The sequence below is a fragment of the Haliotis rufescens genome, unplaced genomic scaffold, assembly GCF_023055435.1.
Source record: "Haliotis rufescens isolate VD_foot unplaced genomic scaffold, xgHalRufe1.0.p SCAF_5, whole genome shotgun sequence".
Taxonomy (NCBI): domain Eukaryota; kingdom Metazoa; phylum Mollusca; class Gastropoda; order Lepetellida; family Haliotidae; genus Haliotis; species Haliotis rufescens.
Window position 1 is genome coordinate 6,701,896 of NW_025964223.1, and position 19,200 is coordinate 6,721,095.

Here is a 19,200-nt window from a genome sequence, read left to right on the forward strand (position 1 = left end):
TATCGTCGTTGAAATGAGCGTTTTGCCCCACATTGTGTACGTGAATTCCACTAATTCGGTGGCGATAGTGTCATGGTGTTCGGGGCCATCAACGACTTGCTCTGGCCGTCCAGATCTCCAGATCTAAACCCAATCGAACATCCCTGGGATGAACTGGATCGACGTGTACGTCAACGCCAGAACACGCCGCAGACACTCCCACAACTGGCCAACGCGTTACAAGCAGAATGGCGCAGAATTCCGCAGGACAGAATTCGTACACTTATCCAGTCAGTGCCGAGGAGATGCAGAGCCGTGATTCCTGCCCGGGGCGGTCACACGAGTTCAGCGCAACCTTGTGGCCTTATGTGACACAGTTTTCAATGCCTTTGTACAACGACAAAGAATTGCTCTATAAGAATATAAGCAACGTAACACTGAATCAAGCTTGGAATGTAGGTTTATTAAAAATGCGAAAAATATTATGAAAATATATGATCATGTGATGAGCTACTAATTACAATGATACATTGCAATCATTTTTCAAAGAATATAATAGACGTTTTTTCAAATATTTCACTCAAATTGAAATGACGAAATGAATACCCAATCGAGTGGGACACATATATATTATTAGTACACGCACACGTAAAATCTTTCACTGTGCAGGATTTATTGAAAGCCTTAAAACGGAGATCGGTTGTTTTTCTTTTCTTTCTTCGGAACCCCCTTTTCACATTTTATTTTTTTATAAGGCGAGTTTCTCCACGCCTTGCTACACATGACGAAGAACTAAATACGATAATAAGAAGAAAATACTCTATGTAACACTATGTAACAATATGTACTAAACACCATGATATGCAAGTTTCATTTCTTAATATCTTACGAGTACGTAGATATAGCATACGGAATGAATAAAACAATGAAATTCTAAAGTTTGTGGATATTTCGGATGATTTTGGGAAACAGCTTATCATTAATAAATACCTTTAAATATTAAGATTTTGTCCAACATTATACATTTCGCACCGAAAATATTCCCCTTTTTATTCCTAAAAGATGCGCTTTGTACTAAGTTGTACTAATTAACTAAGTGTTCAGCACAGCAGAGAACGGAAACTTGTAGATCTTGGTGTTTAATACTTCCGATGGTAAAGACACACATGGAGAGAGAACGAATAGTGTTCAAAAATACGTAATAGGACTAATATGGGATTAACAAGAAGAGGTTGTGGTGGTTATGTTTGTATGACATTTATACATGCACTGCATTTGCCAATTCCATCCACGTCTGAAGAAAGATCTTAGCCAAGATTGACACAGTGCCAAAGTCCACGGGGCAATGGCTGACGAAAGGCGAAAGGTTTTTCGGTTATCTCCCTTGAATCACATCTGGGCTCAAACGTTCCAAGGCACTGGGAAGTGGAAGGTCGTCCCTTGTACATGTTGTATGCTGATTGGTATTGTGCATTCAATAGAGCTTCCCCAGAACTGTATACGCTGTGGGTGCGTAGAACGGTTGGGTTGCGATAGAGGACACTGATCAAGTGCTTGACTACTGCCGTGGGGATTACACAGGAACAAGGAAAGCATTTCAATCCAAGCACCGACCACAATATACAGGCTGCACAATGGGTTGGTTACTTCATTCTGCTTTGGGAGTCCAAATAAGGATATCAGTGATTATTAATAAAATATATGTTTAATTGTCTATCATTGATGTCAGTTTGGAGAGGGTAGATCTACCTCTTTTTAAAAATAAAAAAAGAATATCAGTGATTATTAATAAAATATATGTTTAATTGTCTATCACTGATGTCAGTTTTGAGAGGGTAGATCTACCTCTTTTAAATCCACAAAATTATAAATACTAAGAAAACCTGGTGAGCGTCTATTATTTTACACCGATGGGTTTTGTGGTGTTTTCAAAGTGTTTCACTATTCAGTGTGAGTGGTCCCAGGATCATCCCAGTCCAAGAAAAGTATATTAAAAGTTTTAAAATGCGAAACGTGCTATTAATATCTTAGTGGCATATTTATTGGGTTACTCCATTAAATACTATAGCGCGGATAAGCACTGTCCATGAGCGTGGTCTGTTTCCGCCATTGTCATGCATTAACACCAAGCTCCTCACAGCGATACCTCGTTACTGGCGCTGATGTCAAGCACAGAACCTTGGTTCTAAATACGGGAAGCAAACATAGAAAGTGACATGGGCGGAAATGTAAATTGTTTTTATGATACAGATAGGAGATGAGGTTATAAAATTGCATAAGAAGCTTCGGTTATGTAGTAAGCGCGAGTTGAGGTTTAAACTCATGTCTCCACATCGCCTTCTGGCAGGGTATCCTGGTGACGACGAGTCGTGTTCTCCACATTTAGTTGATCTGCCATTCCCCGGTGTGTTTCAGCTCACGTGCTACTTGACACAGCACGCAGGGACCACAGCAATATGACATAAAACAGTCATTGAGAATCCCGCCCTGAAATAAAAGCGTACTCGTATTACTAATGTGCCTTTTCTAATTTCGGTACATCTCGTGGCCCAAAAGACAGCATTTTTAAAAATCGAAACTTTTTTTACTGCTACAGCTAGTAAACCAGAGGTGTGGTTTTTTTTATTTATAACTATGACCCTGATTTTCTTTAAAGAAAATCACCTCGCAGTAATGTAATTTTTGTGGCGTCAATTTCTTTTGTTTTCCAACAGTCTGAAGGATAATTATTTTCTTCAAGAATTTTGGATGACAATTTATATTTTTCGACAGTAATCGAAACTTAGAGTTATTCCCCCTAGATCTATCTATTTCATTCGAAAAATATCGCAAGTATCCGGAGAATGGCGTCTTACATCATAAATTGGAGATACAAAGTTGCGTTGGTATGTTGCAAATGTAATGCCAACAGTTTGGCAATTCGAGGGGGAAACATTACTGTACTGTACATTACAAATCAACGGGAAACATTGAAAATAAAGGAATGGGTCCCAGCCAACCAGAATACGACATTCATATGTAAGGTAAGATAAACGGAGATTTAACCTTACAAAAATTGAAATGCATAGTTGTACCCTATGGCTAAGCAATGTACTCTTGATGCGCATTTTTACCGCAGAATCTACATAATATCCTCCCCGAACTCTGACAAAAACTGTTGACAAATATTATACTACAGGTATGTCACATTTGCAGTACCGACGACAATGGCCCGCCTTAATGCCATGTGTGTAAAACAATAAAGACGTCAATGGGTTTTTTCACCGATCCAGTCTTTAAACTCTTAAAAAGGTCATGTTGCCCAAAATAAGTCCAGAGTGAAGATGAATGGCGTTAATATGGGCCTTGTGTAGAACAGTAAATTATGCTGTACTTTGGGATCTTTACATACAACATAAGTACGACATTTTAAAATATATTGTAAATATTATTAAAATGTCGACCCCATTAAGAACTGTCAATTTGATATAGGGGTTGCAGGTCGAAGCTAGTACACAAAAGGAGCCTCGGACTACTAACAACTCAAAATGGTTTGAGGGGGGAAAGACCCGGGAAAGGGGCATAGAAAAGAAAACTGAAGGTGATATTTTGCTCACCTGGATATGGTGTCTCTCTCTCATGGTCGCCCTCATGGTGATGATAGCAGCGGGCACACAGATCGGGACGCAGCAGTGTTCACCCATCTTCATGGCCACTTGGCACTCCAGGCACAAACCGCAGAACGTCCCGCAGAGACCTACAAACACCACACAGTCAGTTCATATGGCGTGCTGATACATCTCTTATCGGGTGTTACTTTAGATGTACTCCACTTGACAGCGCAAAAACCTCATCGTAGCCTCATCGTTACCCCATATGTGCTCCACTAGATAGCACATGATCTACACAGTTACCCCATATGTATTCCACTAGATAGCACATGATCTACACAGTTACCCCATATGTGCTCCACTAGATAGCACATGATCTACACAGTTACTCCATATGTGCTCCACTAGATAGCACATGATCTACACAGTTACCCCATATGTGCTCCACTAGATAGCACATGATCTACACAGTTACCCCATATGTGCTCCACTAGATAGCACATGATCTACACAGTTACCCCATATGTGCTCCACTAGATAGCACATGATCTACACAGTTACCCCATATGTGCTCCACTAGATAGCACATGATCTACACAGTTACTCCATATGTATTCCACTAGATAGCACATGATCTACACAGTTACCCCATATGTATTCCACTAGATAGCACATGATCTACACAGTTACTCCATATGTATTCCACTAGATAGCACATGATCTACACAGTTACCCCATATGTATTCCACTAGACACTGCATAGCCCATGTGTAAACTATCGTCATTACCCCATATGTATTCCACTACACAGCGCATAGCCCACGTGTAAACTATCGTAATTACCCCATATGTATTCCATTACACAGCGGATAGCCCACGTGTAAACTATCGTAATTACCCCATATGCACTAGACAGTGCATGGCCCACGTGTAAACTATCGTCATTACCCTTTTGTATTCACCAAGACAGTGCATGGCCCACGTGTAAACTATCGTCATTACCCCTTTTGTATTCACCAAGACAGTGCATGGCCCACGTGTAAACTATCGTAACTACCCCTTTGTATTATCAAGACAGTGCTTGGCCCACGTGTAAACTATCGTAATTGCCCCATATGTATTCATCTAGACAGTGCAGGACCCACGTGTAACCTCTATTAACTGTTCAAATGGACAAAGCATAAGCTGTAGCATAGAGACAGTGTACCACCTACATGTAGTTATGTCGTCAAAGCAGGCGAAAATTCCAGATGACCAGTCCCTGGTTTGTTTCACCTGTGACGTGGTGGTCATCACCACGGTTGTGTGGCCGGTGGTGTGGCCATGGACGTACGGCTGAAATAAACCAACACATATATAAACTTGTGCCTCCTCCAGACCCGTCAAAGTGTCACAGACTCGTCAAAGTGTCACAGACCCGCCAAAGTGTCACAGACCCGTCAATGTGTCACAGACTCGTCAAAATGACACAGACCCGTCAAAGTGTCACAGACCCGCCAAAGTGTCACAGACCCGTCAAAGTGTCAAAGACCCGCCAAAGTGTCACAGACCCGTCAAAGTGTCACAGACCCGTCAAAGTGTCACAGACCCGTCAAAGTTGCACAGACCCGTCAAAGTGTCACAGACCCGTCAATGTGTCACAGACCCGCCAAAGTGTCACGGACCCGCCAAAGTGTCACGGACCAGTCAAAATGTCACGGACCCGTCAAAATGTCACGGACCCGTCAAAATGTCACAGACACGTCAAAGTGTCACAGACCCGTCAATGTGTCACAGACCCGTCAAAGTGTCACAGACCCGCCAATGTGTCACAGACCCGTCAACGTGTCACAGACCAGTCAAAATGTCACGGACCCGTCAAAATGTCACGGACCCGTCAAAATGTCACGGACCAGTCAAAGTGTCACAGACCAGTCAAAGTGTCACAGACCCGCCAATGTGTCACAGACCCGTCAAAGTGTCACAGACCCGTCAATGTGTCACAGACCCGTCAATGTGTCACAGACCCGTCAAAGTGACACAGACCCGTCAATGTGTCACAGACCAGTCAAAGTGTCACAGACCAGTCAAAGCGTCACAGACCCGTCAAAGTGTCACAGACCCGTCAAAGTGTCGCAGACACGTCAAAGTGTCACAGACCCGTCAAAGTGTCACAGACCCGCCAAAGTGTCACGGACCCGCCAAAGTGTCACGGACCAGTCAAAGTGTCACAGACCCGTCAAAGTGTCGCAGACCCGTCAAAGTGTCACAGACACGTCAAAGTGTCACAGACCCGTCAAAGTGTCGCATGTACTCAAGTCCGCACGGCTTATTATACAGCCATGGGGATGATCTATTACTGCATCCTGCACTACATTTCTGTGTACATGGGTTTTACAATATGTCACTGTAGCAGTGACGTGAATGTCCCGCATCACCTGTGTGTGACCCTGCCTAAATAGCTTGGAAACAGCGTGTTTGAGTTGAAACCACAACAACGTACATGTTGTTTTGCACAGAAAGTCAAAGAGAAGAGAGATGCCCTTGAAGCAAAGTATTGCATATACATTATTCGTTACATAGTCATCAGTCGTTTAAACAGGACCTGTAAGTTTGTGATATCCGACTATTACTGATATCCGACTATTCATGACATCCATAATTTAGTGATATCCGACTGATCATGGTATCCAGATATTCCCCATATCCAACTCTCTGGTATCTGACTATTCGTGATATTCAACTATTCGTGACATCCGACCATTCGCATATCCAACTATTCTTGATATTTGACTTTCTCTGATTTTCGAATGTTCGTAACGTCGTGATATCTGATGTAAACTAGTTTTCTAAAATTCAGTGAAAACTTTCTGTGATAACTTGTTTTACAATTTTGCATTACATAACATGTTAAAGTTATATATAATATTAATAATTAAGAATATTACGACTTTAAACAAACTTCAAAATACGACCAACGTATGCTTAATATTCTGTTAGAATGCCATGGCCGCATAGAAATATTTAAAATTCCCCAAGAAACCCCTCCTCATGTTTGCTTATCCTTTCTTTGTGTATTTAAATCACGTATGGGGTTATCATGCCTGTCTGGGTACAAAACGGGGACAGCTATCCGGCCTCTCCCATCCGGTCACCCCCCATCCGGCCCCGCCTCGTGTGTGACTCACCTGGGCTGTCACTGGGTATCCTTGCGACATGGTCACGTTGGTTCAAAACTGAAATGATCAAAAGTAGAAAGAATGATACACTCAGTGTCGTCTGAATTGTTCTAATTAATTATCTGAACAGAAATAGACGTAGAGAACGTAGTTACCGTATATTCTCCATTAAGGTCGGATAATAAGAGCCGGTTTCTAACAAGGGTTATAAGTTCTCAATTAAACTACAGTAAAGTACGGTTATAACGAACTCAAAGGGACTACTCTTTTATGTTCGTTATAACCGTAGTTCGTTATAAGCATATATACAGTATAACTACAGCAAATAGTCGGGACCAAAAAAGTAAGTTCGTTATATCCGTCAGTTCGTTATAAGCGTGTTCGTTATAACCGTAGTTTACTGTACTTATTGTTGACTTGTTTCGGACCGGATACTGGACAAACGGGAAACTTGTACAGAAAATTTGTATCTTAGTTTCGGCACTGGCTATGGTTGATTAGCCATAATCATTTTAACATAATATAAGTAATAAAAACATTAACATGACACTACTAATACTAATGATATTGGAATATTGATGATACTTATAATACCAGATCGGGTTCAAATGATTTTGATGGAGAACTTCAAGGCACTTTACATTCCCACGAGAGTGGGGAACGGGGAGTCACGCCGTAATATTCCTTCGGGTTGAGAGGGGGCAGCAATTTCAATTATTTCAGTAATTCAGTGAGACGTGACAAAGATTCACCCCCTTGAAAGTAATTATTGCAATACTAAAGTGTACACGAGTATCGTGACCTCTTAGCAGATTTGTACGGACGCCTTTCAAGGCCATTTGTTTTGTTATGTTGAAATTTCAAGATACTAACTTGAAATTACAAGATACATACTAAGTTGAAATTTTTAGATGATGATCTTGAAATTTCAAGATAATGAGATGAAAGTTCAAGTTGATATCTTGAAATTTCAGCTTATATATCTTGAAATTTAAACATCGCGTACTGAAATTTCAACTTAGCATCTTGAAGTTTCAACTTAGTATGAAACCTGAAATTTCAACTAAGTATCTTGAAATTCCAAGAAAAAATATTGAAATACAAATGGCCCTAAAAGTCTTCCGTAGATTTGAGTTAGTTGGGTTTTACGCCGCTTTTAACATTCAAGACGTCACAGGGGGCATTGTACTATCTCCTTCAAGTCGTTTCCTTTAAAACTCTGAAAATTTTGTTTGACGCAAACTTGGTTTAACTTTGAAGCAGAATATATGCCATGCTGTTGAGGCAGAGAATATGAACGCGGGCTTTCACACACTTATAGCATGCGCTACACTTCCGGGGCAGTGCTTGTTTCCTGTGGAAATTGTTAGGCCAGACTAAATCTGCGTCTTTCATGTTTGTTTGCTTACGCCGCACTGAGCAATATTCAAGCTATATGACGGCGGTCTGTCAATATTCGAGTCTGAACCAGACAATCCAGTGATTGATATCATGAGCATCGATCTACGCAATTTGGATAGGGTGACATGCATCAACCAAGTCAGCGATCCTGACCACCCGATCCGTTAGTCTCCTCTTACACCAAGCATGGGGCCTGTCCTCATAGGCGATATAAGTTGTAGGCCAGACAAGGGCAAGCCAGCATGTGTAGCTGTAGATCAATTCTAGACCGGATCTTCTCGAGTCGTCCCGCTGAGTCATCGTTAAACTTACACATGGATAACTAATAACATGGGTAACTTGTCAACATAAACCTTTAAAAAACCTATATCTTAATCAATTAAGCAAGTCATATGACCTGTATATACCTAGTGACTTAATATCCGTTACCTGAGACACAATGACTTATTTTGGCCCAAGTCTTGACACCTATATTATACTACACAGGGAGCTGAGTATAATCGGTATTATGAGTATCGTTAATACGCCCGTATCGTGAGAAGTATTGCTATTAGAACTATTATTAGTATTATAAGTAGTGTTAGTATTACAAGTAGTAATCACAAGTATAATTAATATTACAAGTATTATTAGTATCATGAAGACAACTGGGATTGTAATATCATTAGTATGAAAAGTATCATTTGTACCACAAGTATAATTAATATTACAAGTATTATTTGTACCATGAATATACTTGTATTATAACTATCATTAGTATTACAAGTATCATTAGTATTATTTTTATTATGGTAATGTTTATGTTAATGCGTTTGTATATCCAGATTTTTTACTTGGTTGAGGCATATAATCGCATCCCAATTGCGTGGATCGATGCTCATGATGTCTATCACTAGATTGTCTGGACCATACCCGATTGACAACAGACCGCCGTCATATAGCTGGAATATTGCTGAGTGCGGCGTTAAACAACAAACAAACAAACTCTCTTATTCCTTTTTCATCCCACGCGAGCTGGTCTATCATGTTTAGACCGGCGCGTTACTCTGTTCCATGACACTGTTGACGGAACGAACTGGAGACGAAAGTGAACGCCCCTTCCATTAACCTCTTGGGGTACTTATCAGGATAGAACATGACAATCCCTTACACTCTAATGGAGATGCCAGTCACGCGTCGCTATCAATCAGTCTGTAGTTTCAACATTGATCTTGTCAAATGAGCTGAATGGGCGGACACGTGGCTGGTTAGGTTTAATCCAAAGAAAACTAAGTTTATGCTGTTTGGTCATAACAATATTTGTCCTGCACTTGATCTTGTTTACGATCACGATCGGTTATCGTGTAACTTCTCACAAACACCTTGATGTAACTGTCTGATAATACAGGGCAAACCATGTAACCTCAATTAAAAGAAAGGTTCCAAAATGGTTTAGCCATGAGATGATTAAAATAAGTCTTCAAAAATGTTTAATCAAACGTGTATATAATGCAGTATGTTAGGCCTATTTTAGAATATCTGGGACAGCAGGTATTTGTGGAACACGCTGAATACTGAAATAAGGGACACTATTGCATTGTCATATAATTAAAATTGCGGTAATCCAAGTTCCCGGAAATGTGCTACAGTTCTACTTGCAGGGTAGCAGAAAGTATATATCCTTCAAACAAGGCCACAGCATTCGTGTAGCACGCTGACATCGGATCTATTTCGTGTACATCTGAGTGACACTTATCATGTGATTGGAGTTCAGAAAGTGAACATTGCTTTCATTATCTTCTTGAATGGGGGAGCCGTCGGGAAGCCTAGTGGTTAAAGCGTTCGCTCGTCACGCCGAATATCCGGGTTCGATTTTCGACATGGGTACAATGTGTGCAGCCCATTTCTGGTTCCCTCGCCGTGATATTGCAGGAATATTGCTAAAAGCGGCGTAAAAACCATACTCACTCACTCACTACTTGAATGCCCCAGGTATTCACATTCCGGGAACTGTCGCTATAATTATCAGCAGCACAGGGCAAAATATATATGTGATTACGGTAGTCGCCCCCCCCCCCCCCCCCCGTTGTTATACATGTTCCGTTATTGTTACATTAACAGTGATGGCCCTAAAAATGTATTATTTTAAATGAAAGGTTAAATCATTCACTTCACCTTGAATGAACTCAATTATGAAGTGAAAGCGATATTCCTACCTCACAGCCGTGAAGTATTTTCAGTGAGAGCACTTTAACGCCCATGGCAGCGTAGAGAATATATACCTCCATCGTTTATCGGCCCGTCATGTTAGTTCTAACTACAAATATATCGCATTAGATATATCTGTGATTATACAGTTATACATACGCACACACACACACACACACACACACACACACACGCACGCACGCACGCACGCACGCACGCACGCACGCACGCACGCACGCACACGCACACACACACATGCACACAACACATCATGATCATATATTATGGATTATATATTATAATACAATTTATATTATGGATTTCTACATAGATTGCTATATGTATACGGCTCCTGATCAATAAATGATAAAGCTTGTCAAAAGCGGTCCAAATAATACTTGTTTGCTATTAATGTCCTACTGACGTGATCAATATCAGACCCTAGCTATGTGTACATCCATGTGGTATTGGGGATTCTGCTGTCGTGCAGGGCCCTGAACAAAGGTAGACATTTGGTATTCCGCTACCACCAGGTGTGACGCCATTGTACCTTCTCTGGGAATGTGATAGGAGATTTTTGTCCGGTAAATTTGTAGCCATAGCATTATAGTAGACGTGGCGGGTTCGATGCTAGTCGTTCAAACAGCACTCCGTGTGTCTGCTAATTCGAATTATATTTGTGATAGTTAATGATTACAATACACACACCATAACTACAATACACACAACACACAACAAACAAAACAGACACACACAAACACCACACACACACACATTACACACATACAACAAACAAAACACACACACACACACACAACACATTCAACACACAAAACACACACTCACACTCACACACACCACACGCACACACACATTACACACACACACAAACACACACATGGTGCTCGTGGGTTTCACCGAAGTGGTAAACGTCTGAGACCTGCATCACTTCGGGCTTTCCTCCCACATTAGGCTGTCGTCTAAGTCGCCGCGATTCGCTGTGCAGAGTTGCGTCTCTTGGGCACGCCAGAAACGTATGATTGTGGGTTCGAATCCCGGTTCGCCCCGATTATGTTTCTAGGTTTGTCAGCACCATACCGGTGCTCGTGGGTTTCAACGAAGTGGTAAAAGTCTGAGACCTGCATCTCTTCGGGCTTTCCTCCCACATTAAGCTGACACGCCGTGATATAACTGGAATACTGTTAAAAGCAGCGTTAAGCCCAACTCACTCACTAAAACGCGAACGGGATGGCATATATATTGAGCGGAGCAGAACGGACTGAGTCCAGTGTTTTGAGTGGGTTGTCGATCTGAATTAGGAATCACCAACAACAGCCTTTAGACAAAATATGGCGCTCTTAATGCTCACGCAGATTGTTTACACTGCAATACTTCACTCGAGCATGACAGGCACTCAAAGCACATTAGCACGGGAACTTCTTAAGCTAACATGAGGTGGGGACACCTAAAGAAAACTAAAAAAGCTTTGCAAAGCTTTCGTTCTACACCGCATGCCACCATTATGACGATGTGCGGTGTAGAACGAAAGTCTTGCAAAGCTTTCTTAGTTTTCTTTAGGGGTCCCCACCCACCTTTATGACGTCAGGCGACTAACGGGATCGGGTGGTAAGGTTCGCTGACTTGGTTGATGCATGTCATCGATCCCAATAGTGTGGATCGATGCTCATGATGTCAATCACTGGATTGTCTGGTCCAGACTCGATTATTTACAGACCGCCGTCATATAGTCGGAATATTGCTGAGTGCGGCGTAAACAACAAACAAACAAAAAACAATATGACGTCATATCGCTCATGATATATATCACTGGATTGTCTGGTTCAGACTCGATTACTGACAGACTGCCGTCATATGGCTAGAATATTGTGCAGCGTAAACAATAAACAACTATTGTGACGCAAAACATATGACGTCACAGTCGTATACCGAAAAGCGCCAAATTCCAAGCTCATTGTTCTCATTCTCTTTGTAAACTTCTATCGTGTTTTCTGAACGAAATGTATTGCTACACATCCTTTGAATATGTAGTAACAGCAACTTTGCATTTTGTAACATTTATTGCAGATATAATTATTTAAACATGCCTACCGACAATGACCGAAAAAAGTACTATTCTATGAATATTAGCTTCCGCGGTGATGGGGCCGTCAAATAGGTTGTTTCAATCAGAGGGATTTATTGTGATTTGACAACCTCTGATTTACCAACCAGAATCTAGTAATTTTCAAATTCATGGTAGAATTCACCTTTCACATGTATTTAATAAAATTAAATAACATACTCAAATTCTCAAAGCCGCCAGCCCTCCCACACAGTGTTTGGTAGTTCGTGTTCACCGTTTATACCCGGATAACTCGAAGCCCATTACTTTAAAATGAGGTAAAACTATCTATCCAGTTAACAACGACCCACGCGAATTCCTCCCGAAGAATGTAAATACCGCTCCAGATCCCGAAGAACAGGACAAAGAGTCAATAGACGGCCCCAGTCCGCCACGCCAGGCTACCTAGAATTGCTGCAAGGTCTGGTAAGCATGCGATTCTTGCAGGTATATCCCTTTGTTAATATTCACGAAAGACCAGAATGCTTGAACAGATTCTGGGTCGGGTACGCAAGCAGAATATCAGGTTTTCAGAAAGCAGTCAATGGACACGCTGTATTGTTCGCCAAAGCGCCAAGTCGTGTCTGCTTTTCATTGTTCTCGAAATAACCTTCAGTCGTCCAACGTGTTCCGCAAGGCTTTTGATGCTTTTCCACATATAATATGTTGTAAATGTTAGATATATGTTTGCTTGTGCTCAAAATAGAAACACCTCTGATATCAATGGTTAATGCGGGTGAAGAATGTTGAATGCTGACACTGGCGGTCTAGCCTTACAGAAGCGCAAAGGATTTCAAAGGTCTGTTTGGAAAAAAACATATCCAGTCCGATGACCCTACCCCACAGTCCATCACAGTTGTGTACCCCCACTACATACACCTTCAGGTATTGACACTGAAACCTTTGAGTTCAAGCTTCTGCCTATTCCGAACGAAAAGGTATTTTCCCATTCACCCAATGCCCTCAAACTCGATAATTGTACTGCGACCCATGTCAACAGTTATACACACCGCTAGGATCAAGGACACAGTGAGTATCGTTTTACGCCACTTTAAGCAATATTCCAAAAATTATCACGGCGGGGAACACCAGAAATGGGCTTCACACATTGTATCCATGAGGGGAATCGAACCCGGGTCTTAGGCGTGACGAGCGAACGCTTTAACCGCTAGGCTACCCCACTGCCATCAAGGAACAAGGTACGGCTCCTTCTCAGTGTGCAAACCGGGCGATGGGGAAGCCTATCGTGGTTCAAGCGTTCATTGACCATTCCGGTGACACTGGTTCGATTCCACAAGTGTGAACGAAAATGTTTCGTTGTATATGGAAATCTGTTAGATCACATTGCCGTGAGATCGTATTCGCTTTCTCGCACTCTGTACATTTTTACTGTTTATCAAGGTCCCATCAGAATCCCACTGTTACAGAACTGGAAAAACCCATTGTGCAAAACACACATCGTACGTTCTTAAATGACTGATGACGAGATGCAAAGACCCACCTAATATCTAATTCACAAAAATAGTTCCTTACGTTGTCACGTGACTCTTTCAACTTTCCTCAAGAAGACAACACATATATACTGTAAACTACGGTTATAACGAACACGCTTATAACGAACTGACGGATATAACGAACTTACTTTTTTGGTCCCGACTATTTGCTGTAGTTATAGTGTATATATGCTTATAACGAACTACGGTTATAACGAACTTAAATTAGTAGTCCCTTTGAGTTCGTTATAACCGTACTTTACTGTAATTCGGTTTTGAAAATGAAACTTATGAAACAAGTATTCAGTGAAGAAAACAGCATGTTAGCCAAGCGGTTAATGTCAACCCGGCCTCTTTCTTGTCGGCGGATGTACAATGGAGAGACTTTCTAAATGTGATGTCACGGAAATTGAAGGTTATTACTGTGTAATGGCGTTTCATTGGAGCGCCGCCCCGCGGTATTTATTTAAAGGAAATGCAGCGGTTGTGGGAAACAGAGCTTTGGTCGCCGCTGGGAAGGTTTTATTTTGAACAGATGAGTTATGTTCATGCATATATTAGGATATACACGGTATGAAGCTAATTACCGAGGGTAACGAAAGGCTGGCATATACATGTATATTCAATGTATACCATATCTGTCGCAATGCTTCCGTCAACAGATCGCGAATAGGTAAGAGTGAGTGAGTTGGGTTTTACTCCTTTCAGCCTTATCATGGCGGGGGACACCAGAAATGGGATTCAAAAGTTGTACCCATTTGTGGAAACGAACCCCGGTTTTCTGCGTAACGAGGGCATGACACACTGGATAGGAAAGAAAAACAATCGTGTTATCCAGCTATGCATAGGTTCAACAACTTAGGGTCTTACCATGGAGATATGCACGATATATAAAGCCTGCCATTTAGCATGACTATACTATTTGATATTTGGAAAATAGCAATAGTAATTATAACCGAGAAAGTAGGTATTGTTTGAAGATGTAGGATATCTCAGTGAGATTTTTTGAAACATATGAAACTGATGCATTCTGTATACAGAATATGTAGATGGTAGTTCCCCGAATTCGTTATAAAGTTGTACATACATATATTCTGTCGACTAAAAGATGTAACTAACTCATACATTTGTCTCCAAGTCTGTTGTCAATAATACTGTTTGCATGAATTGTCAACCACTGGATTGTCAATAGCTGGAAAATTGCTGTGTGCGGCGTTAAACAACAAACAAACAAATAAAAGCACGAATTGATCTATGGATCAGCCACTAGTTTTGTTACAGAAAGGACCAAGTATGCTCCCGGGGCGTATTTCCAAGTCTTTAGTCAATGACACATTTTTTAATAAAAACGCTCTTCACAGCAGCATTAACACCGCCGGTAATGGCGTTTTGAGGTCAAGGACAAAACGCGACCGATATATCCGATGTCCCACCTGTTTCCACTGTTGTTCATGGTTAAAATGACACTGGAATGTTCGTTATCATAGTCATATCTGACAAGGACTCGCCGCACCGCTGGAGATTCATTCCAGCAGGATGATATCACGACAGGACACTGTTTAAAGTAATTTTACGCTTCAATCGATATTAAGGTAGGGTGGGATAGTCTGTCGTACAGACCCTGAAACAAATATATCCAATACAGCCCATGCAAGTCTATAATGTTTGGCAAGTCTAGATTACTGCAATATCTGAAAATGAAGAATGTCTCTGGGTTTCTTTTTATTATATTTTATACCTATAATTTAATATATGTTCATTTCATAGACTAGATGTTAGGCTAGGGGTGGGGGTCTACCACATATTTTCTGCTTGTGGCATATTGATCATGGGCACTAGGAATAGGCGAGAAGCCATTCCTTGGTGTTACGGAGGCCTCTCTGCTTCCCAGCAAGACAGAGCCATCTATACATGAAAGCTACCGAAAATATATATATCTCATCGGTGAGGACAATCGACTAAAGAATTTCATCTTCTTTTACATTCATGAAATGCGAGTAAAGATGGTGGTTCCTTTATCAAGAACACAGGCACTTGTAATTCGCCAGTCAAGCAAGACGTCATGCTTTATGCAGCATCTCAAAGCCATTGGAATACACACAAACGCTTACCAAGTCATCCCACCTGCATCTGGCCATGTTACTTGTATTTTGAAGTCATCACAACTTCATCTTATCATGTTATTTCTATCTCGAAGGCATCACAGCGTTATCTTACCATGTTATTTCTAACTCGAAGTCACCACACCTGCATCTAACCATGATGCTTCTATCTCGAAGACAGAACACCTGTATCTAACTATGGTACGTCTATCACGATGTCAGAAACCTGTATCTAACCGTTACGCCTATCTCGAAGTCACCACACCTGCATCTAACTATGGTGCTTATATCTCGAAGTAACCACACCTACATCTAACTATGGTGCCAATACCTCGAAGTCACCACACCTGCATCTAACTATGGTGCTAATATCTCGAAGTCACCACACCTGCATCTAACTATGGTGCTAATATCTCGAAGTAACCATACCTGCATCTAACTATGGTGCTAATATCTCGAAGTCACCACACCTGCATCTAACTATGGTGCTAATATCTCGAAGTCACCACACCTGCATCTAACTATGGTGCTTCTATCTCGAAGTCAACACACCTGCACCTAACTATGGTGCTAATATCTCGAAGTAACCACCCCTGCATCTAACTATGGTACCTCTATCTCGAAGTCACCACACCTGCATCTAACTATGGTGCTAATATCTCGAAGTCACCACACCTGCATCTAACTATGGTGCTAATATCTCGAAGTAACCATACCTGCATCTAACTATGGTGCTAATATCTCGAAGTCACCACACCTGCATCTAACTATGGTGCTAATATCTCGAAGTCACCACACCTGCATCTAACTATGGTGCTTCTATCTCGAAGTCAACACACCTGCACCTAACTATGGTGCTAATATCTCGAAGTAACCACCCCTGCATCTAACTATGGTACCTCTATCTCAAAGTCACCACACCTGCATCTAACTATGGTGCTAATATCTCGAAGTCACCACACCTGCATCTAACTATGGTGCTAATATCTCGAAGTCACCACACCTGCATCTAACTATGGTGCTAATATCTCGATGTAACCACACCTGCATCTAACTATGGTGCTTCTATCTCGAAGTCAACACACCTGCATCTAACTATGGTGCTTCTATCTCGAAGTCAACACATCTGCATCTAACTATGGTGCTTCTACCTCGAAGTCACCACACCTGCACTCACAGTGACAATATTATTATTCCACCGATGTATTGATCAATAAATACACTTTACCAAGCCACAGTGACTACGGTTCGTTCCGAATGAGGTCATCGACATATGACACCCGGCATAACAATCTAACATCGATTCCCTGAAGTAGAGCCACGTATAAGGCTTAAACTCATCAACTCATATCACAAGGGAACGCACAGAGTTCGCAGCTACCCTCAGGTCTTTTTATTCCTAGATTCGAAAAGGGCACAAAATAAATATGAGATGAGAATATATTTGTGATATTATATGCACTGGGATCTGTGAAGAGGGGCTACGCACTGATACAGCCCGTTAAAACGCGATCGAATGACAAGACTTCAGTGACAAACGGAGGACAGTCGAAAGGTTTCATAGTGAACCAGTTTCCAAGGACCACTGGAGCGTAGGGGGGGGGGGGGGGGGGGGGTGTTTGGAGAGTGGGGGTGAGGGGGTAGGGGTAAATATGTCAATATAACTACCAATTAAGTGGTTATCGCTTCGCTAACAAACGCAAAATGTTTAGCGGTGTTTCAACTGGTATTATAAGTGCAGCCCCTCCCCTTCCAGCAGGATGTAGTATCCGTACAGGCGCTGACGCATGTAACTATGGTACTCCCATCAGCTCGAAGTCAAAAGACGGTTTAGACTGTCTTTCCACGTTACCCCCTAATTACGTTACTCCCTACACTGTAACTCCGTTCATTGCAGTAAGAGTCTTTTAGGTTGTGACTTCAGAATTTAGGAATTGCTGTTTTAGTTTCCAGTCATAAAGAGATGACATACTACAGAGCAAAAGCGCCTTTACACAATCACAAACATGTTACCGACATAAATCAAACATTTAGCCTTCTTTGCTGACCAATTCTAGTCTAGTTGTGGTGAACCAAAATAATTAACTTCTAATTATGTTCCAAACATTACATGCCGTGACTAGGATATGTAGTTACCACAGAGAGAACAGCGAAAAAACATTCGATTCGTTTGGCGAAGGGTTTCTCCTCAAAACGGGACCCAAACAAATTTCTAGCGTTAAAACACGTTATTAGGAAACGTATTTACCGATTTTCTTTATTAACAGCCTTAATTTTCTATTTACGGACAAGACAAAATGCGAGTACTTACTCGAAGGTGGGAAATAGGTCCGCCCGTCAACGTTCCGGCAACTCAAGTGTCTGACTATTCAGCGACAAATGCAAGCGTTACCGTACTGTATGTATAAATCGCGCGGCGCGAAGTATGCGTTGGTGACAATAATGCTGGGTTTTGTGTACACGTGCATAGATTCTTGTGTCGTCGTGTGCATTAATACGTCAGCACGTGTGTGAATAGTGTCTTTTGTTTTGCACTCAGTTGGTATTCTAGCTGAGTAATAGCAATCCGAAAGTTATTTTACATGATCGTAATTCCAAAATACGTTTATGTAGACTTCTGTCAGTGTTAGCGTTAAGATCACTTTGTGTAGCGGGACCCAGGGCCAGCATATCCCATACTTTAACAAAGACTTACGGCTGTGGGGGCGTTAAGATCTTTCTTTATTTCACCTTACATTAAAATACTAGCTTCTGATTGGTCAAGGAGCGGGCTATTATTTTCCGCACATGTACCCCGCTGAGAAATCTTTTGGAACACACCTAAGGTAACTTGCTTATTTCGCACAAGTATCGTTGAGCTGAATTGAACCGATGTTTATTTGAATGCATCGGGTAAAGGGACATAACTCGATTCGTTTGCGACGTCTGTTAGATGTCAAAGTGGCTGAATCAATGCCTTTTTTACAGTGAATCTTCGGACATATATTCCGGGTCTGTATGATTTGTGTTTGTTTGTTTGTTTGTTGTTTAACGCCGCACTCAGCAATATTCCAGCTATACGACGACATGATCGACCAATCGGATTAACCGGATTAACGTTTGAAAAGGTAAGAATATATGGCTAACCCTTGCCCAAAGCAAGCTAACCCTTGCCCAAAGCAAGCTAAC

General features: G+C 41.5%; 1 protein-coding gene across 1 annotated transcript; it reads right to left on the reverse strand.

Moving 5' to 3' along the window:
* Positions 1-421: 421 nt before the first annotated feature.
* Positions 422-18,451, reverse strand: LOC124133604 (cornifelin homolog A-like). The gene is made up of 5 exons (XM_046498060.2): positions 18,344-18,451; positions 6,737-6,784; positions 4,784-4,904; positions 3,576-3,715; positions 422-2,466 (listed from the first exon to the last, which is right to left on the reverse strand). Exons 2-5 carry the CDS (start codon positions 6,764-6,766, stop codon positions 2,362-2,364), a joined length of 396 nt encoding a protein of 131 aa, XP_046354016.1. The 5' UTR covers positions 6,767-6,784; positions 18,344-18,451; the 3' UTR covers positions 422-2,361.
* Between the last annotated feature and the right edge of the window lie 749 nt (positions 18,452-19,200).

Bases quoted from the DNA above. Each gene is read 5' to 3' on its own strand.
- LOC124133604 (XM_046498060.2), bottom strand. From the start codon at position 6,766: ATGTCGCAAGGATACCCAGTGACAGCCCAG. The intron at 4,905-6,736 runs GTGAGTCACACA...GGTTTATTTCAG, and splicing joins GATACCCAGTGACAGCCCAG to CCGTACGTCCATGGCCACAC. The intron at 3,716-4,783 runs GTAGGTGGTACA...TGGTGTTTGTAG, and splicing joins CTTTGACGACATAACTACAT to GTCTCTGCGGGACGTTCTGC.